At 52.2% G+C, this 24,461-nt stretch overlaps 9 protein-coding genes across 9 annotated transcripts; 3 read left to right on the top strand and 6 right to left on the bottom strand.

The window, feature by feature from the left end:
* Window positions 1–75: 75 nt before the first annotated feature.
* Window positions 76–3,476, bottom strand: JCM6883_002992 (uncharacterized protein; the record flags this gene model as incomplete). Its single annotated transcript, XM_076633710.1, has 7 exons — window positions 76–1,007; window positions 1,061–1,430; window positions 1,491–2,276; window positions 2,340–2,886; window positions 2,968–3,033; window positions 3,155–3,171; window positions 3,264–3,476. 7 exons carry the CDS (start codon window positions 3,474–3,476, stop codon window positions 76–78), a joined length of 2,931 nt encoding a protein of 976 aa, XP_076486288.1.
* A 1,216-nt stretch (window positions 3,477–4,692) lies between these two features.
* JCM6883_002991 (thaumatin family protein) lies at window positions 4,693–6,294 on the bottom strand (the record flags this gene model as incomplete). The annotated part of the gene is made up of 5 exons (XM_076633709.1): window positions 4,693–5,321; window positions 5,401–5,438; window positions 5,504–5,644; window positions 5,709–5,982; window positions 6,042–6,294. The coding sequence occupies 5 exons, from the start codon at window positions 6,292–6,294 to the stop codon at window positions 4,693–4,695; spliced, it is 1,335 nt and encodes a 444-aa protein (XP_076486287.1).
* Window positions 6,295–6,708: 414 nt separating this feature from the next.
* JCM6883_002990 (phosphatase PAP2 family protein) lies at window positions 6,709–8,273 on the top strand (the record flags this gene model as incomplete). Its single annotated transcript, XM_076633708.1, has 7 exons — window positions 6,709–6,802; window positions 6,968–6,974; window positions 7,042–7,081; window positions 7,146–7,506; window positions 7,565–7,750; window positions 7,812–7,892; window positions 7,975–8,273. The coding sequence occupies 7 exons, from the start codon at window positions 6,709–6,711 to the stop codon at window positions 8,271–8,273; spliced, it is 1,068 nt and encodes a 355-aa protein (XP_076486286.1).
* A 3,178-nt stretch (window positions 8,274–11,451) lies between these two features.
* Window positions 11,452–13,732, top strand: JCM6883_002989 (spermidine synthase; the record flags this gene model as incomplete). The annotated part of the gene is made up of 7 exons (XM_076633707.1): window positions 11,452–11,919; window positions 11,983–12,096; window positions 12,161–12,604; window positions 12,672–12,757; window positions 12,826–13,009; window positions 13,079–13,105; window positions 13,169–13,732. 7 exons carry the CDS (start codon window positions 11,452–11,454, stop codon window positions 13,730–13,732), a joined length of 1,887 nt encoding a protein of 628 aa, XP_076486285.1.
* Window positions 13,733–13,893: 161 nt separating this feature from the next.
* Window positions 13,894–15,722, bottom strand: JCM6883_002988 (uncharacterized protein; the record flags this gene model as incomplete). Its single annotated transcript, XM_076633706.1, has 9 exons — window positions 13,894–13,968; window positions 14,031–14,084; window positions 14,152–14,272; window positions 14,341–14,541; window positions 14,599–14,698; window positions 14,757–14,840; window positions 14,907–15,052; window positions 15,114–15,143; window positions 15,205–15,722. 9 exons carry the CDS (start codon window positions 15,720–15,722, stop codon window positions 13,894–13,896), a joined length of 1,329 nt encoding a protein of 442 aa, XP_076486284.1.
* A 715-nt stretch (window positions 15,723–16,437) lies between these two features.
* Window positions 16,438–18,737, bottom strand: PRP3 (U4/U6-U5 snRNP complex subunit PRP3; the record flags this gene model as incomplete). Its single annotated transcript, XM_076633705.1, has 6 exons — window positions 16,438–17,120; window positions 17,186–17,792; window positions 17,850–18,023; window positions 18,090–18,452; window positions 18,515–18,575; window positions 18,658–18,737. 6 exons carry the CDS (start codon window positions 18,735–18,737, stop codon window positions 16,438–16,440), a joined length of 1,968 nt encoding a protein of 655 aa, XP_076486283.1.
* A 134-nt stretch (window positions 18,738–18,871) lies between these two features.
* Window positions 18,872–20,031, top strand: JCM6883_002986 (uncharacterized protein; the record flags this gene model as incomplete). Its single annotated transcript, XM_076633704.1, has 4 exons — window positions 18,872–19,004; window positions 19,066–19,278; window positions 19,351–19,914; window positions 19,985–20,031. The coding sequence occupies 4 exons, from the start codon at window positions 18,872–18,874 to the stop codon at window positions 20,029–20,031; spliced, it is 957 nt and encodes a 318-aa protein (XP_076486282.1).
* A 392-nt stretch (window positions 20,032–20,423) lies between these two features.
* On the bottom strand, window positions 20,424–22,748 carry MET3 (sulfate adenylyltransferase; the record flags this gene model as incomplete). Its single annotated transcript, XM_076633703.1, has 10 exons — window positions 20,424–20,480; window positions 20,545–20,828; window positions 20,894–20,953; window positions 21,018–21,234; window positions 21,294–21,422; window positions 21,484–21,938; window positions 22,004–22,177; window positions 22,242–22,399; window positions 22,466–22,659; window positions 22,746–22,748. The coding sequence occupies 10 exons, from the start codon at window positions 22,746–22,748 to the stop codon at window positions 20,424–20,426; spliced, it is 1,731 nt and encodes a 576-aa protein (XP_076486281.1).
* Window positions 22,749–23,064: 316 nt separating this feature from the next.
* Window positions 23,065–24,413, bottom strand: JCM6883_002984 (O-methyltransferase; the record flags this gene model as incomplete). Its single annotated transcript, XM_076633702.1, has 6 exons — window positions 23,065–23,155; window positions 23,310–23,407; window positions 23,467–23,484; window positions 23,565–23,843; window positions 23,920–24,018; window positions 24,099–24,413. 6 exons carry the CDS (start codon window positions 24,411–24,413, stop codon window positions 23,065–23,067), a joined length of 900 nt encoding a protein of 299 aa, XP_076486280.1.
* Window positions 24,414–24,461: the final 48 nt, after the last annotated feature.

Here is a 24,461-nt window from a genome sequence, read left to right as displayed (position 1 = left end):
TGAAGGTCAAGACCAGACTCGCGCGACTCGGACAGCGAGACACTATCAGAGAGCGAGAGAACGACATTGACTGCATTACCAAGGGGTTGTCGTGAATCCTAAAGCAGAATCTCCTCCACTTTTCGGAGTTGCGACTCCTTCACCTCCCACTGAGAACCCATCGAATCCTATCCCAGCATCTGCCATCTCGCCCAACATCTCGAGCGCTCCAGGTTCGAAGGTCGAATCGAAATTCCTCCAGAACTCGGCCGTCGCTATTTCTCCAGGGATTCCACTGCCTCCTTCGTCTTCTCCTCCTGACGCACCGAGATCGACGGATCCAGCTCCATACGCGCCAACGTTGAGACCTTGTAGAATCACGTCGAAGGCGTCTTGATTCAATCCGTCGGATTGATGGGAATCTGCGGGAGATTGGTGGTGTTCGAATCCGATTCCTCCTCCTCCTGAAGGTAGAGTCGGGGCAAAGTAAGGGAAAGTCGAAGATTGGAAACTAGGTGAACCTTGTAGAGAGGCAGAAGGGGATCCATTCAGTGAGGTTCGACTGTTTGATACGACTCGTTTCGCGACGGCTCCGAATCGTTCTCCATCTCCCGGTGCCGATCCACTCGCTCTCCTCTTCCGAGACTCGCTCGACGTTGGTAATACCGGTCGACGATGTTTGGCTTCTTCGGCTAAGAGAGCGCTGAGGAGTTGAACCCCTCGAGTTGCGATTTTGGATCCTTCTTCGGAGAGTTTCTGGAGGTTCTGAAGGGCACATTCGACTTCCTTTCGTTTATTCGGAATGTCGGGGTCTGTCGATGAGGATTGGAAGATGTCGAGAATGAGACTAGTCGAAGCTGCTATCGTGTGGAACGGAAGCGTCCACAGTGGTTGGTAATGAGTGTCGCTGCGAGCGATTTCTTGAATGACGGATCGCGCAGCTTCGATGGCGGCTTTTCGAGAGTAGGCGAATCGAGGGTCTCTGAAAGATCTCCCGAGGAAAACTCGGTGACAGATCAAAAGTTTGTCTGGAATCGAGGGAGGTCAGATCGATCGAATGGGAGAAAGCGGGAAGACTCACGAGAGATCGAGATGACAAAGTAGTGCCTCAAATGCTTGATCCATTCCTCGCTGTTCGGATCTTCTACCTTCAAGAACTTCGGTCCATCTTCAATCGCTTTCCTGATTTCGCGGTCGACCTCGAGACAAAGTTCGTAGCTTGCCGATTTCCCTTGGGATGCCGACGAGAAGACATGCTCGAAGTAGCGACGGATACAGGCTGCGACCGTATAAGTCGCGATAATCTTTGAAACGATCGTCGGTTCGTCCTGAGATCTTTGGACGAGGTTTCCTGCCGAGAGATCAGAGTCGTGGCAGTTGAGGGGGAGGGGCGTCGTGAAGTGTGTCGGAAAGATAGTGTACGCGCGGCGAAAGGGGATACAGAACCAGTCCTGAATACCTCGAAAAGCGAGTCAGCAGAGTTCCCACAGGATCAAGAGCAAAAGACTCACTTCGGTGGTCAAGGTATACCACAATCGTTTCCTCAGCTCCCGCTGGATCAATCCTTTGATACCTTCTTGACTCTTGGGATCGATACCGTTCGCCCTCCTCCTGCTTTCCCATTCTTGATCACTTGCGAAACGGTGAATGTTGAGATGTTGAGCTATTCGGATTCCGCAGGCGAGTAATGTCGCGATGAGATCGGAACCTCCAACTTCTGAACAGGACATGACCATCACGACGCAAGTTTGAACGGTATAGATCGAGTGTTTCGAGAGGAAGTGGGCACGATTCAACGAAGCCATCGCCGAGTCGAAATAGATTTTGGGAAGTCTCGAGCGATCTTCGTTGCTGATTCCTCCTTCTCTCGCGTCCTCCTCCGTCATGTACTTGACGCCGACGCAGAGTAAAGCGAAGTAGAGAGCGATCCAAGCCTGGTTGACCAATTCTCCTCGTTTCTCGCCCCAACTCAAGAACTCTGAATGTTCTGCTCTGAATTGACCGACGTGAACTGCGTTGTGTTGCCAACAGACTCGGTCGAGGGAGTAGTTGATGATGAATTCGGAAAGTGATGGAGAAGGGAGAGAGTCAAGTGGTGTTTGAGCAAGCGAAGGTTGTGGGACGCGATAGGGTGAGGCGGGAGTCTTCGATGAAGACGAGTCTGTCGAGAGAGCTTGGTCTGTCGGAAGAGACGGATTCGGAACGAGAGCGGGAGAAGTCGGTTCTTCATCGTCTTCGTCCGGCCTTCGAAGTTCAGCACGATGGAAATGATCCTCCTTACGATCTCGACCAAGGGCCTGTGCAGGTCGTAATACGGTGAGCGGAAAAGCGAGGGTAGTATGAAAAAGAGCACGACTGACGAGGAATTCCAAAGTGACTGCAGCTTCTACCTCTCCATCACTCTCTGTCATCCTCCTGTCTCTGTCGTCCATATCCCTGACTCTCTCGTGCGCTTGTATCAATGGTTGTTGTGAAGGGAGAGGGTAAGGTTCAGCGCCATTCATGCCGCCGACTCGGTAATGACTTTTAGGTTCGTATTCTTCTCCGTTTGCCGGGAATGAGTTCTGACGAGGAGGGATCGGCAGATTCGTCGATGTCGAGGGAAGAAGATCTTGCTGAGAAGCAAGGCGATTCATATCGATGCCGTAAAGAGGATTACCGTTCTCATCGTACAATCCATTCTGGGGCGTGAAGGCTCGCATGACTCGTTCCAGATGAGAGAGGCGTTGTCGTACGACGTTTACTGAACGAGTGATGGCATCGTATTCGGCAAAGGTCGCCAATCTTGGTTGATTCGGGAGTGTGCTCGGGTCGAGCGATGCGGTCGCGTTCGAGGTGTTCGGCGTGAGGTGAGGAGGTGGTTCTACTCCGAGACCAAGATCTACATCTTGATCGAGTCGACATAGGCTGCGAAGGATGAAAAGATCGGTTGATGAGCTTGAAGCTTCGACAAGCAGTTTTCACTTCGATCGAATGAGCCCGACTTACTGTACTTTCCCTCGTTTGATGCACTGGTTACAGCCTGGTACTACTCTGTCACATCTGATCTTCCGTCTGCGCTCACATGGAGGGGTTGTTAGCTACAGGTCCTGATGAAACTTGAGACGATAAGCCGGAATCCGAGAGGGTTCGACGCCATGCTCTGATGCGCTCGAATGACAGGGAGGAGACTGACCTTGTACACTCGGTGCACTGTTTCACGGGATGGAAGGTCGGTTAGATCACGTCGCGATAAGGGTAAGATCTGCAGGATAAGCAGCGATTGGGAGAGAGGTCAAACGTACCGACCACGACGGCCTCTGACTCTTCTTCTTAGCTGGTTTACTACCTGTGCTATCGGCTCCGGAAGCTCCTCCTCCCCCGCCTGTAATCGAAGCTGCCCGGCTGTTTCCTCGGGATGTTGAACTCGATCCGGGCAATTGCTCTTGTTCAGCTGCGTCGATTGAGAGATCTGGTAGGGTACTAGCAGAGGTTGAAGCTCTTGGTCGAGGCGGCATTGCCCTGTCGCGCGCCGGACGAGCTTCGACGCGGGTGAGCGGATGTGAAGTGGAAGTCGGAGAAAAACAAATCGTTCTCGCGGCCGATCCGACTTCTCTCGCGCGCGGAACTTTCGAGTACTCGAGTCTCTCACAATGGCCGACAGAATGAAGAAAGAATAGGCTTTGCACTGGATCAATTTCACAGCTGAGACGAAACAGCAAGGCTAAAAAATGTTGACCCTCTAATGACCCTCTTCTCCATGGATTGAGCCCCTTCCGAGGTCTTCACACAGCATTACCTGCGTTGAACCCCGTCAGGAGACTCGATCGAACGCAAAAGAGGGTGTCTAGGGCGTCTTCCGTCCTCTCGAAAGAGGACTTCCATTCGTCTGGGCACTTCATGAAATGAGGAACTAAGTGTGTGATTTCGCTGTAATAGCGCACTTGAACCAGAGTGTTAGAGGCCGGTCGATGCATCCGTCGGTCGAGATGAAGTTCGGAGAGGAGAGGGAGGGGGGGAGAACTTTGTCGTGATCGATTCCGGAGGTGCTTCCCGAGCAAGCTGATATCCTTTCTACTGGGTCCTATACATTCTCTTCCCGTATCGGATGCCGGAGCAGCGGAAAGTCGGGGGATGAAAGGGAAAAAAGGTCGAGAGGGAGGAATTGAGAGATAGAGATGTGGTGTTGTTCGAAGATGCTAGGGTCGGCGGTGGTATTTCTTCATGGAGTCGAGGGCAGAAGTCGAAATGGAAGTTGATGGAGAGGAGAAGAGAGAGTGGAACTTTTCGCTGGTGCTCTCTCACCGAGAAAACGGTTTTGTCGACTTCTCCTGAACCTCGGCGCGAGATTCTTCTTCCTTGAAAGAGCTCGCCTTGTACTGTAGTCAGATTGGCGTTCGACAATGCAGGACAAATCGAGGAAGTACCACAAAATTCCGCTTCAACATTTCGATCGATCTTAATTCTTTTCGAGGTACCTTACGACGAGCTCGCAGGAGAACCTATGCTGAGACGATCCTAGCCAGTCTTGCCAAGGGAAGATAGCGCACGATTCGAGCGAATGTCGACTCCAGGGCCGGGAACGGAGCTCGTATTACGTAGAATTGAACGAAAAAATTGAACGAAAGAGATCACGCTCGATTACTCAAATGAGGTCCGGGCAAAAGTGATGCGCGATCCCCAGCTCGAGACAGTGAAGCTTCTGCCGGTAAGAGAAAGAAGCGGGTTAGCTCATCAACGCGCAAGGTTACAAGGATAGAAACGGAAAGACTTGCCTCGAGCTCGAATTCTCCTTCTTCCGCGTTTGCTAAACCCTTCACCTTCGCTACTGCTTCCCGAGTTGTCCTCTCCCGCAGAATCGATTTGAGCAACACCCGCATCCTGCTTGCGCTTACAACGGCAGAGGAGAAAAACGACTGTAACCAAGACGAGTCCGGCGACGGCTGCAGCGAGGTAGACGACCGATCGAGGATAGTCTTCGCCGAATGATATACCAGACGAGCTGCTGACGCTGGATACCAAAGTCGCAGGCGAAGTCGAAGCAGATACTTTCGCCGAGTTCGCTCCCGATCCAGAATCCATGATAGATGAGCTTCCCCGAACGCTCGATGATGTCGCTTGGTCGATCTCGCCTTTGGATCCCAAAGTCTCAGTCGATACCGTCTCGGTTGCCGTGGCTCCGCTGTCCCTGTCGGCGCTAGTCGTTCTTTCTGCATCTCTAACGGATGTAACGCCTCCCGCTCTGATCGTACTGTCGTTCTTCGTCGTCTCTCCGTCGGGACAGAATGTTATCGTGTAAGCCGCGTTCTTCGACGCTGGACAAGCCCAATCGACCGTAGGAGTATTCGGTTGATAATCGTACGCTGTCCAGTCGGAAACGTCGGGATGTATCGATCGGCGTCAGTTGAGGTCTATTCAGATGACCGTGAAAAGTAATCTCACGATACCAGTACGCGTTCCGGCAGAAAGGTTTCAGCACGCTGAGGTGAAAACGGCGAGTGTTAGCTCTACGACTTTGAAATGAAGAGAGGAGATTTCGACGAACCTGTAAAAGTCTACATCTTTTGAGGGACAGTTCTCCATCATGTTGTATTTTCCCGAACAACAGTTGATGCTGGGGTCTTGAGCGTTGATGCCGGCCATGCAAGCCGAAAGACAACCGATGACCTTGCCGTTCGAGTCTTTCCTACAGAGTGGAAGAACGGCACGCGTCAGCATCAGGTCTAGTCATAGAGACGTTCAGAACTGACTGTTTCATCCTATCGTCAGGACAAGCGTCATTGAGATCGTCGGCGCAAACAATGCTCTGACAATCTTCCGGTTCAGGTTCGATCGCCATCGTCACGGTCCATCCCGGGACACACGAGATGTCCCAGAAGTCGTTGCCTCCCCATGCGTCCAGGTTAAATTCACCAACGTTGACGTTGCCGATCGTTTGATCTTTCGGCTCGAGTCCTCCATCGACGTTTCCGGTCGTGCAAGTTCCCTTCCCATCGGAATCGAAGTTACATTCCCTTCTTGCCCCTATGTTGCAATCGAGGTTAATCCCTATCGTTCCTCGCAGAGAGGAAAGAGGGACTCACAGACTCGACCGTTCCACGGTGACGGAATCTTCAATTCTTCCTGACTCCCCGCTTTCGCTTCCCAGCCTCTCTTCCCGCCGTACTGTAGCTTACTGGTACCGTAGTTCGTCACAGCCGGCCACAGAGTAAAATCGCAGTTGTTCTTAATGGTGAATGATCGCTCGGTAGAAGCTGCGAGGAGCGGACGGAGCCATGAGCTGAGGAGCAGAAGTGCACGTAGACCTAGATACCCTGAGAGTCGTGGACGTTGCATGGAGAGCCCGATGATTGAGATGACAGGTCAAGATGAAATCGTTGAGAGGGAGCCGAGAAAGGGCTCGAGAATAGAGGGTCTGAGCGAGTGATCGGCACATTGCTAGATTGCTGAGCAGTCTGGAAGTCGTATAGAAGGATCGTTGGAGCTGCCTCGAGGTCCTGTGGGTCGGCAGAGTCGATGGGAGATGAGGACGAGTTGAGTGATGGAGAACGGCGTTTTGGCATCGCTTGCCGAGGTGCAACTGATGCGTTCTGCTAGTGGGAGTGATTGAGTTGGCGCTGGAGGGATGGGGTTGCTCTCAAAGGATGAGGTCAGGGTCGATTGCGAATATGAATTTGAATTCGCGGTTCGCTTGAGCTTCCTCCTTCCCACCTTTCAACGACTTCTCTCGATCCCGACTACACGAGCAATATGGATCTGAATCGAATCATCCATGGACCAGAGCGTAAACCTTTCGACAAATCAAACGGTCGATTGAAGAAGATCATCTATAGTTATGCCCCTGGTTAGCTTCCGTTCCTCCTCCCCTACCCTGTACCTATTGAGGCTAGGCTATAGCGTACTGCTGCTGCCGCTCGAGCTCCGTCCCGCTCAAACACAACTTCTCCGCACCTGAACGTAGTCGAACGTTTGAGCTGACCGTTTCTGCTTGACGGCATCCTTGTTGCAGACTGGATGTAAGTGCACACATGCGCCTTCGGTGTGGACAATATCTTGATACTCTCGAATCTTGACCTCTTCCAGCTTGTCGATTGTTCTCGTCGGGCTCATCGGCGGGTTGACAGCAAGTCTCTACCTCTCACGAGACTCAAGGACTTGGACTGACTCTCTCTCCGTCGCACGATCAGGATTCAGCCGGATACAAAAGACAATTCTCACTTCTCGACACTTCAATCCAACACACCTTCGCTGTTCAAGAACGAATTACCTTCGGGGAATGCATCGTTTACGCTGGAGTCATCCCCGCTATTCTCATCATCATCACGGCATTAGGATGGCGAAGGTCGTTCTGGGATTGTCACAACGGGATCCTCGGACTTCTGCTCTCTGTATCGATCACGACGGTCGCGACTCAAGTCATCAAAGTCTGCGTCGGTCGACCTCGACCAGATTTGATTGACCGTTGTCAGCCTATCGCTGGAGCGGAGAACCTACCAGTCTATGGTCTCGCAACGATGGCGAGAGTTTGTACCGTAACGACAGGACATAGTGAGTTTCTTTCGCGCGTCCATCAGGAAGAATAGTTCTCTAACCTCTCTCGTGCCAGTTATTGACGACGGCTTCAAATCATTCCCGTCTGGACACTCGTCTTTCGCGTTCGCCGGACTTCTCTACCTCTCGCTTTACGCCGCGGGAAAGATGCATCTCTTCGATCGTCGAGGACACGCTATCAAGGCTTGGATCGCCGTCACTCCTTGCATCGGAGCTACCCTCATCGCCGTCTCGAGAACAAGTGAGTCTCGGTCTCTCCTACATCTTCTGCGCAAGAGACTGACCCGAAGCTCTCCCTGTAGTGGACTACCGTCATCACGCGACGGACGTGATCGCTGGTGCAATTCTGGGCTCTTGGATCGCAGTTCTCACTTATCACCTTTGTGAGTTCAGTCCGTCAACGTCGACTCATTTCCCCGAGCAGAGAATCTGACTTTTTCTGGGACAATTGCCTTTTCCATACAGATTACCCTACACTTCTCTCTCACAACTGCCATCTCCCCTTCTCCCCTCGAATTCCTCCAGTCAACTCGTCGGTTTCGCCAGGTCACGATCGAACTTCCGATGCTTCGCTCGAAGCCGGTCGCGCTGGAGGAGGAGTACTCCCTCTCCACCACCATCACAGCCACGAGGATGGTGATCACTCCGCAGACGACGAAACCTGCCCAAGACCGGAAGGAGGAAACGGGGTTAAAGGGTACGGAGGGTCTGCGAACGGAGGAGGCGGATCGAGCTATTACGAGCTTGGAAACGCTAGGAATTAGGAACGACTTTGTTGAGACTGCTTAATGGAAGACGACTTGGTACGAGGTATTTATTACTCGCCACGAAGAGTTGATCGGATTTTCGAATCACTTGCTCGAGGTGCAAAGCGCTCAAAGGGAGACTCAGCTATCCTCTTGGTAGTGGCAGATGCGACAAGACAGACGGGAAAAGGTATATACAATTCTGCAGAATGAAAGAAAGTATCGAGTCCAATGAAAACGACAACAACGCGACGCTCAATCTATTCCCCTTTCCTCCTACGCAGTCGTCCTAGGTAGCTTTGAGACTGATCTCCTTGGTCTCGTCTAGTGTCGACTTGTGAACGAGCCTGATCGGTGAGTCCGAGGAATTTCTGAACGTGAGGTCTCTCGTGCTGAGCTGGTTGGTTTTCATAGAGACCCTTCAGATACTCTCGCTCGTCCATTGCTTGGCTGCCTTGTTCGGACGAGCTCCCTACACTGATCACTCTCAGTTGGTTCTTGGGATGGGCCGAGATAAGCACTTTACGAGCCTAACAACACCAGCGATCTGAGCTTCAATTCGACCTTGACGATGGGAAATGGTTTCACTCACCGTACCATTCTCTGCGCGAGGCTGAGCGGTGAATCGAGCCCGGTCGGACCAGTCCGGCCTTCCGTGACGACGATTTGAGACGGTCGAAGGTCCGTTGAGCAGTCCGGGCGACGACCGAGTTTGTCGCAGGCTCTTTTCTCTAGCGAGCTCTGGATCGAGCCCTATCTTGATGAATCCCTTTTCCTCCGGCTGTAAACTGATGTTAGGTTGATGTTTGAAGGTCAAAGAATGCGAGAGAGAAGACGAACCTCCGAAGGTTGGTTTGCTCGAAAGACATGAGACAGGTCTACTTCGTAGTGTTTACGCAGCTTGTCGTATGAGCGTTGACGCGGCGGGAAGACCTGCACGAGTAAAGAGGCCTGTTGAGCTTTCTCCCTCCAAAACAACGCTGAAGTCGAGACTGCATTCACGTCTCCTGGCTTGAGGAACCCGTCATCGTCATATCTTCTCGGGTCTGACGGCATTCGAGGCTGTGTCGGGCTTTGTCACGGATAAGAGCAGAAAGAGAGGGAGGGAGAGGGAGAGGTGACAGTTTTACCGAGACCCGCGCGCAAAGAAGAACGAGGCTCGAAGGAAGAAAAGCACCGACCTCAAGTCCCTGAAAGTGGGAGCGTCTAGTCTGCTGAGCCTCGCGAGGTTCGATCCGACAAAAGACGGACGGAGAAGGCGAGGGAGAAGGATGCCAGTCAACCGGGGTTTGCACGACGCTGTCTCCTTTCTGATCGACGAGCTGTTCGCGTGAGTCTCGTGTGAAACTCTGCGACGTTCGACGAGCTATAGATGCATCTCAGACGGACTCTCTTGCCTCAACGCGCGAAGAGTGGGGGGAGGAAACGAATGTCCATGATTGTAATTCAATGTCCATGAAAGATACGATACTCGAGAATCTCCCTCATCCCTCACCGTATTCGAACAAGCTCGAACGTCCTCCGGTATGCTGCCTTCTATGATCTCTGCGTCGGAGGAGCTCCGAATAGTATTCGGTGAGCTTTTGACCTGGACGCTCTACGGTAGAGGTTCGTATTGTAGTCGGACTCGGCTCCGGAATTCGTATCATCAGGCTGCAGTCTCCAGCTCGTCAGTGTAATCCATGATAAGCGCGGAATCAGAAACGACCGACCTCGTTAGTAGGATGGAAGGCGGGAACGGAATAACTGGGCTTCAAAGCGCGGACGTCCGACTGGGTTGGCTTCTCTCTGAGCTTCATCGATCCGTATGGCAATGGTTTCCGTACCCTCCGCAATAAGTGATCAGGTACAATCTGAGGAGACGAGCATGTCAGCTAGTACCAGGAGGGATACGCGAAGAACGAGACAAGGCTAAACGAACCGCCCTCTGAATCCTTTCTGCCTCGCGCCTGGCCCGTTCTTCCTCTTGTGCAATCCGTTCCTCCTCTTCTTTTCGTTTCTTACTAGCTGCTCTGGCTTTGAGTGCTTCCGCGAGGAACTCCGGCTTGAGCGTCGGAGGCGCAATTTGTTTTCCCTGAGGTTCGAAGGTTGCTGCGTTGGACTCGTTCCCGGGTGCACGATACTCTAGCACCTGCTTGAGTGGATGACGATATCTTGGCTTCTTGTCGTTGTCGTTCGGAGCCTAGCAGGAGATACCACTCGATCAATCACAGTTTTTGTCTGAGGCTGAGGAAGACCTCTCGCTCACCTCGAGCACCATCGCTTCTCTCTGACGCATTCTCCCTCGCACATGTCGTTGGTCGTCAGACACCGCAGCGAGTGGCTGCCTCGTAGAACCTCCTTCGCGCCTGGATCCTGTCTGCGAAGCACAAGGAACTTGACTCGAGTGAGGCGTTCGAGCGAGAGGGACGAATTCGGGTTTAGGTGGAACGGGTGGAGGTATTCCTTGAGGAGCCTCCTGAAGCGTCTTGATATTGTGATCCCGCTTGAAGGTATCGCTTTCGGACTCCGAACCCTTACAACCAGAACGAGATCAAAAAGAGTGCGTCAGAGAAGACATTGAGGACGAGCACTCACTTCGTGTTCCGACTCCGAGCCGCTCGAATCCATTCCAGCCCCGCGGCGTGAGAACAGCCCCCTGACTTGAAGTATCCCCATTTGAGCGAACGGCGATCCGGGAGGGAAGGAGGAAGAGCGGAAAAGGGAGGAGAAAGAACAAGAGAATTCGAATGGCCGAGCGGCAGCACGAACAGCCTGTTCAGTCTGTGCGGTGGGCCTGTGTCGTCGTCCTTGACGCGGGGACCGAACCTCTTCTGAGAACGGACGAGCAAGAGCCTTCAGAACGACGAGTGGGTTGACCCTAACGACTCGCCAAGAAGCGCCGATGTTACGTCCAGCCTGGAGGAGTTGCAGAGCATGCTGTGGCTGCTGAGATGCTCGGTTATATCGTGAACGGTAGAGTCGGGAAGGGAGAGTAAGGGCGCGAGCGAACTTCTGCACCTTTCTCGCACTCTCTCACCACATTCAACTCAGAAAACCACCTTTGACAGACCGTCATAGCCATCAGGAGCAGTACCAAAACGGCCAACGCCCTCACAAGTCAGCGTCCGACGCGCGGGCGTATCATTCAACGTTGAACTTCGACTTCATCTCCAAACAGAACTCTCTCCTCGACGGGTCCCTCTCGTGTCCAGAGATGGCTCACAGTGCGAAATACAGCAGTAGATCTACGAAGCAGAGCAGTCCACCTGCACCTCGTCACCCTTCGAGCCCCCCGAAACCTTCTCTCTCGCTCAAACTGCTGGCCTATACCATCTCTCTCTCTCCCTTGCTCTTCGACCATTCAGCAACGGAACTACTCTATCCTCTCTTCTCCTCCGCTCCGACTCATGCTTTCCGAACGAGTGTCCTCCCCTTCTTCTCGACTCTGGCCGCCATTTTCTTCGCTCAAAAGGCTTTCATCAAGACCCGCTCGAGCTGGAGGACTTGCTGGTTCCTGATGGGCGTATATAAGATCTTGAATGAAGGGTTGATAAGATGGTACGGAGTCAAGTTGCTGGGATTGGGATTAGAGAGGGGAGTGTTAGCCGGAAGATTTCTCCTCGAAGCGATACCCATTCTGTCATTGGTGAACTGGATGTGGGATCAGTTCGACTGCAAAGAGGTACTTCGACACTTCGGCGCTTCGGTTGGCGCGCACTGACTCCGATTAATATCTCTGTCATAGCGAGCCAAATTCCTCCCGAATTGGTGGATACCTCTGAGTTGGGCAGTCAGCTCGCTATTCAAGCATTTCAACCTCTATCCCGCCTTTACTTCGACGATACCTACTTGCTACATCGTCAGTCCCGCATCGCACCCAATCGCGGAAACAATGCTGATTCGTTCACGTCATGTTCCAACAGCTTCAAATTCACGGACTGTTTCTCGTCTTCATTGCCCTTTTCGCTACGCATCTTTCTCTACACAAGATACCTCGATCTCACCATCGACCTCAACCCACGTCTCGCACTCTCCTCAGTCGAATCGTTCTCTTCTCTCTCGCACTCGCGCTTGCTCATAGCGTCGCCTCATCTTCCTCTCACTGCCCAACCTCACCTCGAACTCTTCCTTCTCCGACTTCTACCTCACGGATCATCGCTTCGGAGAAGAGTTTGACTGGAACGATTGTGGTGGGAGAGCAGGAGATCTCGGGACCAAATGGAGCAGAAGGGTATCGATTCAGGTACCTAAGAGCGGATCATTCCCTCCTCGGCGGACTTTGGACCGGAGTTAGTGAGAACGAACTGAAGAGGATGCGATCGGAGGTCACGGAGGAGGAAGTTGTCAAAAGAGCTGAATCTATCTACGTGAGCCCTTCTCACTTGCTCATCGCTGGTCGAGTCGACACCCCTTGACACGCTTGAACCGGATCAGAGCACGTTCATCTTACAAGAACTGATTCGACTCGTGAAAACACCTGAAGATCTACCTCATCAAGAAGTGGAGCAAGGTCTAGTCATGTAAGTCTAGTCCTCTCTGTCTCCCCCGCCCTGCCAAGCGAGCTGACACCAACTCTTGCATCGAGAAGTGGCCTTGGAGCTGGTCTCATCGCGAGAGCTCTTGTTCAGCACCAAGTGAACCTGTCGATCTGCGAAATCGATCCCGTCGTATACGAATTCGCTCGAGATTACTTTGCGGTACCTGCGGAAAACGTCGAAGTTGTACTAGAAGATGCGAAAAGCTGGCTCGCTAGGAAGGATGGACAAGACAAGGTGAGCAGCTTGTCCGCTCTACTCGATTGCAGTTCGAGAAAAATTAACCAGAGTCACCTCCTCTCTCAGCTCTTTGACTACATTGTGCACGACGTCGTGAGTGAAGACTTCGCTTCTCTAGATCAATATCGAACGTGCTGACTCTATTGTTGCTCGCAGTTCACTGGTGGACAAGTCCCTTCTTCCCTTTTCACGCAAGAATTCTGGTCGATGACTCGTGAGCGCCTCCACCACTCTGCGGTTCTCGCCATCAATTTCGCCGGATCGCTTTCTTCACCCTCATCTAAACTCGTCCTTACTACCCTCGTCGATTCATTTCCTCACTGCCGAGCGTTCGAAGATAACCCTTCATCAACTTCGAATAGCTCGATCGGAGACGAGACGATCCTCAAGAACCTAGTCATCTTCTGTTCTCCCTCTTGGTTCAACCCAATTCGCTTCCGAGACCCAATTCCTTCCGACTTCCTCCCTTATCCGTCTCCTCAGATTCGAAGAAAAGTATTTCAAGATTTTCGATCGCAGGAGATCCCGCTCGATCGATTCAAACTTGTCAAGGAGGACGAAGAGGGAGGGGATTCAGAATTTGCGAGGAAACATCGACAAGAATGGATCTTGACGGAAAGGAACGCGAAGAAGTTGGACGAGTTTCAGCTCGAAGGAACGAAACAGCATTGGGAAGCGATGGAAAAGGTCCTTCCAAGGGAGACCTGGGCTACGTGGTAGACAACGGACTGAAACGTTGATTCGCTCTCGCAGAGAAACACCTTGAGTTGGTAGAGGTTTCAAGAGCACCGAGACGTGTCCATTGCGAGAGAAAGGCAAAATCTAGTAAGGAAGCAGTATTGACCAGAAGGAGACAAAGGTTCGAGCGGTAGACATTGCCATCAATCGGACTCGGAAGAGATAGAAGGAGGATGAGTGTGGAACTCGCTGTACTCCTTGCCGCGGGTCGGAGATTGCTACGAACGGCGACACAAAGACGTCAGTCATGGCTTCTTATTCGACGAGTACTAGAACTGACCGAGAGGCGACGGTTACGGTGAACATAAGTCTTGAGAAATCCTCTGATACCTTCCTGAGAACGGGTAATCGCGGGCGAGTTAGTTTCGAAGTGAGAAGCAATGGAAGAAAAGCTCGCTTACATCGAGCTGATAAGTGTGATCGGCGTGCATATGTTTGTCTACGAGTTTGGGGTCGGCTACTCCAAGCTCAAACAGAGCGAGGTAGACTTCGTAAGCGAGAGCAGGTCGAAAGCCGAAATCGCTGTGGAACATGCAATCGGGAGTCAGTCGGTGGTCTCTTAGCAGCAAGAGTCTTCACGATAGGCTTACTAGGGATCCTTGTTGTACGAATCATGATCAGCTTCAGCTGTTGCTGAGCGAGTCTCAATCTCGACGTGGTGCGTTTGCGCCTTTCCGAACTTGTGCATCTCTTGAACGGCGTTGTGGAGGGTTTCTTCCTCGATTCGAACGCCATAGGTCGTAGTGTAATCGGTGAGGAAGAAGCGTTTGCAAGACATCCAGTCCGAATACCTATACACGAGCGCGGTTCAGCGTCGAGGCCAAGAGGATGAAAAAGAGACTCCTCACATGAAGAGCTGCGGCAGTAATCGAGTCATCCAGTTCTTGTCGTCGTTGTGAGGATGAGAGGGTCTGGGACGCCAGTCTTCCTCGCGCATGATCCCCGGAGCTAGGGAAAGAAGCGGAAATTCAGTTTCAGCTCGGTCGCGTCTCGATGTAAGCTTTACCTTTCTCTTCGACGACAACGAGAGGAACTTTCAGGTCGTAGTCTAAGTCGTGGTTGCGTTCTTTCTTGAGACGGGGATCGAGATCTGTGATACGCAGCGCAGTCAGTCCTCGTCAAGTCATTTCAGCGAATCGAGCAATGGTGAATTTACTGGCGAGGAAAATGTAATGGTCGAGTCGAGGAGGAGAGGACGAAGTGTTGTGAGGACTGGTTTTGGGCCTGACGTTCTCTTGATCACGAATGACGACGTGAAGGTACGCTCGAAACTTCTCGTCGATAAAGCTCGTAAAAAGATCACTGACCCCCGTTGAAGACGACATCAGCGATTGCGCTGAGTTGAAATAGACAAATGACTTACGCCAGGGGGTTGAGCGCATTCGCACGAACGCTACGACGGAGAAAAGCATTGTCAGACGGCTTTCGGGTCAAAGCGGTGAGAGAATGCTCACCAAGCTACGACGTCGGCTTCAACGAGAAGTTCGTTGCCTATTTGGCTGGAATGTTCATTCTTCTTCCAGGGTTCGATCTTGCCTTCGGCCACGAGTTGATCGTGGTGGAGAATGGCGGCTTTGAAGAATTGATCGAGGTACTGGTGTTCTTCCAATTTCTCCCTTTCCCACTCCACAACTTTGTAAGGAAGCTGGTCGTACTTTTCAGCCTTCGCTCGGTCGTTCACTTTGGCGTAGTGTACAGTGAGAGGGCGACAAGCAAGAAGATGTTCGAGAAGGACCTCGTGAGCGGGTCGCTTCGGAGTGTTGGCATTGGCAGCAAGTCGAATCAGTCGACGTTGACTATCGTGTTTCGGAGCGCCAGGAGTCGCCAGACTCGTAGGCTGATGAGGAGTCGAAGGGTGGAGTTGTAGTCTTGATAGGCCTGCAGTCAGAACGTCCTCGGGCCTGCGACGGCCGGGTTGAAACGGAGTAGAAGGAGGTCGAGGAGGAGAATGGGAATGCTCTCGACGAGACATCGTGTCAAGAAGGCGAATGGGTAACGACAAAGAGAAGAAGAAGCGGACGAACAAGCGAGTCTACCGACGATCCTCTGCACCGCTTTCGGACTTCCAGAGCCGAAGCCAAGGGCGCAGTCAACCGAAGCGAGCGTGACAATGCCTGAGCGGAGTGGGGACAAGGTTGAACGAACGAAAATGGGAACCGAGGGAGAAACGGTCGGACATCTGTAGAGAAGCGAGGGAGCGTCACTGTCTTCTTTTTGATGTTCTTGAGCCTCAGAAGAGCGAACGTACGAGGTGCCAGCGCTGTTCTTCCGTCAAGTTGGTTGATTCGCCAGATTCAAATCCGCCGAACTCGGAGGGGATCTATACCCGCGTCCTGTCTTTGATCACCACAGCCAGGGCATCCCGAGCCTTGCAAGATCCTTGTGAACCCTCTCGCGACCTTCTGGCGATGAGTTGGGGAGAGGACAAGGCCGAAACTGATGAAGTATTTTCAGTCCGTCGACGTCGGGCTGGTGAACCTTCAAAGTTGCTCCTTGCGCAGATCGTAGCCTATGTGGCGTTGTGAAGCATGTGAGTCTACGCTCGGCGAGTAGAGCGATATCGATGGTCGTAAGTAGTAACGAAACAAGTTCGCGCGCTTTCAGAGAGTGGAAAGTCCGTTTTCTCCTCTCGAGCCAAAGTCTGAAACCTGGACTGAATGAGACTATTGCATTGGATCTCATTGAATCTAATAATCAAACTCGTCCTTCTCCTCTACTTTTGCTACATCCCACAACATTGCTAATTTTCCCAGCGCTTCCCTAGCATGACTTTCCGCCGGACAATTCGCGTTCCTGATGTCTGGAAACATCCTCTCCCTATGGATTCCCTCCCATACGAGTTTGCAATAGTTATCGGCGAGAGATGGAGGCGCTTCTTCGTCGTCGTTGAACGGACCAGCGGGACGAGGAATATCTGAAGAAGCTTCGGGTTCGACGGATCCTCCTTTCGCTGGGTCGTTCGCTCGAGGTGCCGATTCTTCCGTCCACCGAATACGGTTCAGCATGAGTTGTCGGTAATGTTTGATACTTTTCGCTCCGCCTTCGACGACGACGAGACAGAATTTCGGGTTGTGACAAATGACTCCCGTCAAATGATCGTCGATCGCGTTCTTCTTGACCTTGAACTTGTGAGACGGATCCGAGAGGTATCGAATCTTGAAGGCGATCGCCTGAATTCCTTTCGATTCGTCTTTGACGTATTTCTCCTCCGTTTTCGCTCGTTTCTCCTCCGGCGTGAGTTTGCGAGTCTCGTTGTCCTTGAGATGCTTCCGTTCTCGCAAAGCCATCTCTCGTCGAACTTGTGCTTCGACTTTCGTAGGATCCGCGATCGCATCTTGGGTGAGAACTCTCATCATGTTCGAGATTTTGACTGTGGCGACAGAGAGACTGGTCAGCAAGCGTACATTTGTCTCGCACGATCGGAAGGAGACTCACCCTTTGGAGGATCCGGAGGCAATAGTCCCATCTTTTGCCTATCTTGTTTGTCCTTCAACTCAGCCTGTCGTCTCATCCTCCTCATCTTCTTCATCTCCTTCTTCGTCAAGAACAACGGTTTCAACGCTACTTGATTCTTCTCGTTCGGAGCCGGGATCGAGATCGGGTGTTGAACGAGGTGAGAGATGAGAGGGTTGTTATCGAGTGCTTCGGAAGTTACCGAGTCGTAGGTCTTCTCCGGTAGGTATGCTTCGTCCCACCATTCGACTTCAGGCGGTGGAGGTCTCCTCACTTTCTTCGCCGTCTCTTCCAGATCACTCTGCAATCCCGCTTTCATCGAGCTTTCCGTAATCCTTCGTTTGAGGTCTTCCATCCTCGCTTCCGCTCGAAGTGCTTCTCCTTGTTTGACGTACGTTCCAGGTTGTTTGAACGTGAAGCCGTTTCGAGCGTGTCCTCGACCCATGTGAATCTTCCCTGAGACTCCAGCTCCCGTGTGCGAAAGTCGAGTATCGAAGAAGGGAGTTTCTTTCAACGAGTCGGGGCCGGCGTCACCAGATGTCGAAGGTGCAGAGGGAGTCGAGGAACGAGCCGGTAAGCGAGCATTTGCCTACAAGGTCGAGAAGTCAGCATTACTCGAGAGAAAGTAGTCTGTCTGCGAACTGACCTTGACGGTCGAGAATTTCGGTGCCATAGGCTTGTAGCGATCCTTCTTCGATTGTTCAGCAGCAGGCGTCTTGAGGTCCATCAAGAGAGGGTGGGCGGCCATGGACAATCCTCCTCGAGCTGCGATACTCGGATCAATCGACGGTTCCTTCTCTCGTCCTTGGAAGCTTGCCGACTGCATGAAAGGATGACACAGATCAGTTTCGTACAGATGTAGAACCGACAACGGGGATAGACTCACGAGGTAAGGGTTAACTTTAGTTTTCGCTGCCTGATTTCTCGCTGCCATTTCCTCCACTTTTCTCTTTGCTTCAGCAATCTTCCTCGCGAGTTCGGGATCGACGTTCGGTTTCGGCAGACCAGGTACTGCTGGTAGGTTGGATCGAGGAGGACCGGAAGAAGAGGGAACGGGAGCGGAAGGGAGAGAAGAAGGAGGAGGGGCGGACCCGGGAGGTCCTGCTAATCCCGGTAGTTTGGCTTTCATCGCGGCTAGTTTCGCTCGAATCTCTGCTTGCTTCGCGGCGATATCGACGGCTCCGGCAACATTGGATTGAGGAAGAGGAGTTGGGGCGATCGGAGTCGGTTTGAACGAAGGGGCGGCAGGCTAGATGAAACGCAGACATGTCAGCTCATCAGAAGGCTCTGTTATACATCGAAAGGACTTACAGCATTCCTAGAGAAGCAGTGCAGGAGAGAGGGGAGAAGCGACAAGTCAGCGATCAGTTGCCTACCATTCGAGAGACGGTGTCTCTGCGAGGCCAGCTACTCCCAGCCAGCTCAGGGGTTACGAGAAGCGGAAATAGACTTACCCTTTGAGTTTCTTTGCGTTTGGTGAACCGTTGATCGCATCTTGATCTCCAAACACGTTCGGACGTTTACGGTCACTCATCTTGCCTCTCTAAATATAGCTTGGGTCGTACCAAGTTGCTGCTATGTCGAAAAGGCGGAACAAGTGGCGATGAGTGATATGGTGGACAGGGAAGTCTCCCGAAAGTCGATTTCGCTGCTTGACCTTTCACTTCTATGCCTGTTTACTGTTTCGGTTCGAACGAACATCATCAAGTAGATCCTCGAGCTCCCCTGCACCTTCTGGAACCCCGAGTCATCGAGAACAGTTCGAAAATCGTCGCGGCTTCTTGGTCTCAAAGCGTCGTGAGTGCGTTGAACCTGGTCTCTCTCTGTTTCGATCCGGCGATAGCTGACTTGGTGTTTCGTAGGCGACGCTCTTGGCGTGACGACAGTTCGGGGACTATCTCTCGAGAACGATTCTTTCGACAAATCTTCCGTTCAGTGTTGGCTCGGCCAAGATGAATTCGTGGCTGTCCTGCTCAACGACGGAACAATACGACAGCTAGACGACGGGGCAACAACGGAGAGGCGGTATCGACTAGCGGCGATGAATAGTCGAGGTGAAATCCTCGTAGTTCCCGGTTCGTCCAATTCTGTCACATAGTCGTGACCCGACTGAGCGAGATCGCTGATTCCCGCTTACCGTTGAGCAGGCGACAACGCTACTGAGCTACTGCTATACTCAGATGTTTCCGCTCTGTTCGAGACGAGCAGCACGAAAGAGAATCAACCTCACAAGCTCTCGCTTCCCTTCTACCCTTCCACCTCCTCATCACCAGAGCACATTTCTTCGATCTCTGCCGGTGCCTCCCACTTCCTCATCCTCGCATCTCCCTCGTGCCGTCTATTCTCTCTCGGCGACAATCGATACGGTCAACTCGGAGTCAATTCAACCCATGTCTCTTCTTCCTCGGATCATCCATCTCCCCAACACGTTGACGCTTTCGACGGACTGAGAATATCTCAGATCTCAGCTGGTGCGTTCCATTCGGTTGTGTTGACGGAAGGCGGTCAAGTGTATTTCTTCGGTTCGGATCAGAGAGGTCAATGTGGAGGAACTGGAGGGGGTTCGGAACCTGCGCTGAACGATACGATCGAAGAAAAACAAGACGGCGGAGGAGAAGAGAACGAAGCGAACGAGATCGTCCAAGTTTGCGCGTTTGGCGAGAGCACGATTTTGAGAACTCGAGGTGGAGAGATCTGGGTCGCTGGATTGAGTAAGCTGCCTTCCTCTCGCATCTCGACTATCTTCAGAGCTGACCTAGCGTGCCTCGTAGACCATTGCAGTCAACTCGGACTCGAGTCGTCGCAGGAAACAATTCCAGCATTTATAAAGCATCCCGCTTTCGAGGATAAAGACGGGACGAGTACAGTTACGAGGCGGATAGGGAGAGTCAGAAACGTCGCATGCTCGCGGTGGACAACCTATCTAGATGTCGAGGAATACGAACCGTCGCAACCTTGAGATTGGACTGCCTGCTCGCGACGAGAACCTCGTCTCCGGAGACACTCGCAGTTCTATCAACCCGATCTAAGAAGACGAGAGAACTGCTGCTAATATTGCCAATGCTGAGGCTTTTGTGAAAGAAGAAGAGAAAACCCGCGAGCGCTACGGGATGTGCGAGAGAAAGCGATGACTGAATGAGTGTACCGTGAGGGAGGAATCTACAAATATATAGGCGGAGGAAGAGGAAATGGGGTTCTATGCGAGGAACAGTAAGCAGTTTTACAAGAGACCGGCAGATTCGAGCGTGAGGATGATTCGGTGAGAAGCGCTCAAGATCTAGCAACGAGAAAGTTCGTCAGCTCGAGAACGTTCGCAACTTTAGGAGAGTGTGAGGACTAACCGATTCCTTGGAGAGGTCGACGGTGAGGTCAGCATCCGTGGGAACTTCGTACTTGTCGTCGATTCCGGTGAATCCCTTGATCTCCCCTCGTCGAGCCTTGGCGTAAACTCCCCTTCGGTCGGTCTTCTCGCAGTGGTCGAGAGGAGTGGCAACGTGAACGAGGAAGAAGTTTCCTCCTCCAGCTCCTCCGTTTTGGATAATGTGAGCCTTGGCGAGTTTGCGGGAAGCTTCATAAGGAGCGATAGGAGTGGCAATGACGACAGCTCCGGCACGCGAGAGCTCGGCTAAGCGAGAAAGGGCAAGTCTTCAGTGTTGGGAGTAACAAAGTTGAGGGAGATGCGAAACTTACCAGCTACGAAAGCGAGACGTTGCAAGTTCTTGTGTCGTTCCTCAGGAGCGAAACCGAGTTCTGGGAGTAGCATGATATGTTAGCACACAATCTCACAGACAAGAAACGAAAAGTGGATGCTCACCAGCAGAAAGTTCAGATCGGATGATATCACCGAGAAGAAGGGAGCAAGATCGACCAGCTTGTTGTTGGAATTGAGATTCGAGGGCCTTGGCGATAGCGTTGGCACCAGAGTTGACGTATCCAGTGAGGAGGACAGTGAAACCTTGCTTTTGCTTCGCAGGGTACGATTCTCGGAGAACCTTGACGACGGCTTCGTATGAGAACCAATCGGGAATAGGCTGCAGATTCGATTCGAGTCAGAGCGAGCCAATGACAGATCGTTTAAGAGCGAACTTACAGCACCGGTCTTGAGTCGTCGACGAAGTTCAGTTCCGGAAATGTCGGCGGTGACGGTTCCCTTGGGGATTTCGTCAACGGGCATGTAGATATCTTGATCAGGGATGTAGGACATCATTTGGAAGGGAACCTATTCGAGGAAATCGACATTAGCCCCGCCATTCTCAGAAAGAGAGAAGAAAAGTTCGTACCATCTCAATAGCGAGTTCGTCCTTGAATTGAGTGACGAGTTCTTGTGCATCGTAAGGTCCGTAGAAGTCCTTTCCTTGCGAGTTCTTTCCGGGTCCAGCATGATCACGGCCGACAATGAAGTGAGTCGCACCAAAGTTCTTTCGGATGATCGCGTGCCAAACGGCCTCACGAGGTCCAGCCATCCTCATCGCGAGAGGCAAGAGAGCGAGGGCGGCCATTCCCTTGGGGTAGGTACGGATGATCGCCTCGTAGACGCGGACACGGGTGAAGTGGTCGACATCTCCGGGTTTCGTGAGTCCGACGACGGGGTGAACGAGAACGTTGGCGTGTTGTTGACGAGCGGCACGGACGGTCAGCTCTCGGTGAGCTCGGTGCATGGGGTTACGGGTTTGGAAAGCGACGACACGGGACCACGAGAGCTTGTTGAAGTAGGCTCGGAGTTCAGCGGGAGTGTCTGAGGTTTCAATCGAACAGAGTCAGTTGGACAGTTCTTCATCAACGATGGCTAATAAGACTCACATCGGAGCTCGACGTAGTCGTAGTGCTCAGGTTGGTTGATAGCTTGAACAGATCCTCCAACGTAGAATTCCTTGACAGAGTTGTTGAGGTAATGAACGGCAGGGTGAGCCAAATCGTTGGCACCGAAGACCTTCTCGGACTCTTCGACCTTGTTGGGCTTGTAGACGGAGGAGACTACATAGGATAAATCGTTTTCGTCAGGTCTCGATCAGTTAACGAGGCAAAACGGAAGACGAACCGGTCAAAATGGCGAGAGGAGCTTCATCACGAGCATCACGAAGGGTAACACGGGTACCGTTGGCGAGTTTGAGGTTGTCAATTTGCTCTTGGGAGACATCGAGAGTGATGGGCATGGGGAAAAGGGATCCATCAACGAGACGAAGGGTCGAAACGACGCTAGAAATCGTTTCGTTTCAGAGTCAGCTCACGTCTTCAAACAACACGAGAAGGATATGGATTCACCTCTCGTAGTCCTCCTTGCCCATAAAGCCCTCGAGAGGAGAGAAACCTCCGTTCAAGATGAGTTCCAAATCACAAAGTTGTCTCTCGGTTAAACGAATGTCGGCGAGTTGTTCAGATTCTTGAATGAGCTGTTGGCGGATGGGAGCATCGCGAACGTGAAGATCTTTGAGGACACCGCCGTGGGGAGAGTTGGCCTGGAGAGGAGAGCGGGAAAAGATCAGTCAACTGGAGGAAAGCTCTGGAGGACCCCTACGCGGCTCGAAGTCTCGGTGTAGCTCACCATACTGAATGAATGTGGTAGGGAAGAGGATCGGAGGTGGAGAGAGCGAGAAAGAGGAGGCTCGGAAAGTTTGAGGAAAGTTGGTGAGCGATCCAAATCACCTCATCGAGGTCTCATTTTCACTTCGGTTTTCGACTCTTGGGATACATTTCTTGGTATGCTCCCTTGTATTGCGTGACTTGTACTCTCCGTAACGCGATGCGAGAAATACTCGACGAAACGAGCAATTTTCACTCGACAAGCTCGAATCAATTACTCGCTCGCCGCGGATAGTACGGCCGCAGAGGTTCTCAGGATGAGTCACGTTGCAATGTATCGTTCAAATTTTGCGGCGGATGATAGAGATCCCGTCTCGGATGGGTAAAACAACCACTTCGAGGTCCTCATGATTTCGCACGAATCGATTGAAGCTGGTGAGTAAAGGTAGTCAGCCATGAGTGCCGAGACGCCTAATCACGGTTTCGCCATCTGGTATGTAATGGCTCATTGCCCAGACGTCCGAATGAGGCGAATCGTAGAGGGAAGGCTGAAGAACCGACGTCGACAAGGGAAAGAGTGACTTACGAGTCGATTCCTGCCGCTGCTTCTCTTTTCGATTGATTGTTCGTTCCAGTCGCGGTCGAATAAGTTGTCGAATCAGATGGCGGAGACCAAGGGTAGCCCTAAAAACGCGGTAAAAGATCAGCGGAACGTCCAATTTGACCAAATCGGCTCGACGGACCTTGTATAGCGTGTTGTCCTGAGCGAATCAATTGCTGACGTCAGTCACATGGATTCACAGAAGAGACACCTTCAGAGAGAGACAGAAAAAGAGCTTACAGCGAGAACCACTCCCCCTTCTCGCAGCAGACCGCCCTCGAGAATCCGCTCGACGTACGCTCTATAGCCTGGCTTATCTGCGTCGATGAAGACCAAGTCGAACCCTTCGTGTCCCTCTGCTATCAACTTATCGAGCGATTCCAGCGCCGGTGAGATTCGGAAATCGATTTTGCTCGGAACTCCCGCTCGAGTCCAGAAAGGTTGAACGAAGGAAGGCAGGTATTCCTCGATATCGAGAGCTGTGATGTGCTTTACTGAGGGTAGAAGGGCGAGAGCGAGCTGCACGATCGCAAAAAGACCATGGTGATTAGTGACCAAAATTCGAGAAAGTTGCAGAGGAGAGGAATAGGCGAACCGTGGCAGTTCCGGTGAAGACTCCGATCTCGAGAACAGATTTAGGTCGTAGTAAAAGGGCAAGCTGTTGTAGAACGACAGCTTCGTAAGCGCCTGAGCACTGTCGTCTCGTCGAGAAAGCGTCAGTTTCGAGTTACGCCATCGCAACAGTGCGAGCGATGAACCGGAGTAAGAGCTTACCATACCGACGCTGAGCTCCCATTGAGTCTTCCCTTGCGCTTTCAACTCTTTCCAATCTGTCGTTTCCGTCTTTCGCAACAACTCGATCCAGACTTTCTCCACCTCTTCTTTCGCAACTTGATGACTCTTCGGTACAATCAGGTCACCCGTCATCTCTTCAAGATACTTCTCCTGACCTGCCGAAATCTTGTGTGCTTCTTCGAGGGCGGCGTAGGCAGGAGAAGTTGATTCGATCGTCGAAAGGGAAGAGGCGAGGAGAGAGGTGATTCGGGTTGCTGGAGTTCCTCCGGTGTTGGCTGTTACGAACGTAGGCATTCTCTGTTGATGCTGGGTCTGAAGACGGTGTGTGGGGGCGAAAGAGGG

The sequence above is a fragment of the Sporobolomyces salmoneus genome, assembly GCF_050403485.1.
Source record: "Sporobolomyces salmoneus JCM6883 DNA, S_salmoneus_JCM6883_v1_ctg43, whole genome shotgun sequence".
NCBI classification, from domain to species: domain Eukaryota; kingdom Fungi; phylum Basidiomycota; class Microbotryomycetes; order Sporidiobolales; family Sporidiobolaceae; genus Sporobolomyces; species Sporobolomyces salmoneus.
The sequence above is the reverse complement of the archived record's forward strand: the minus strand, read 5'-3'. Positions and strand labels throughout refer to the sequence as shown.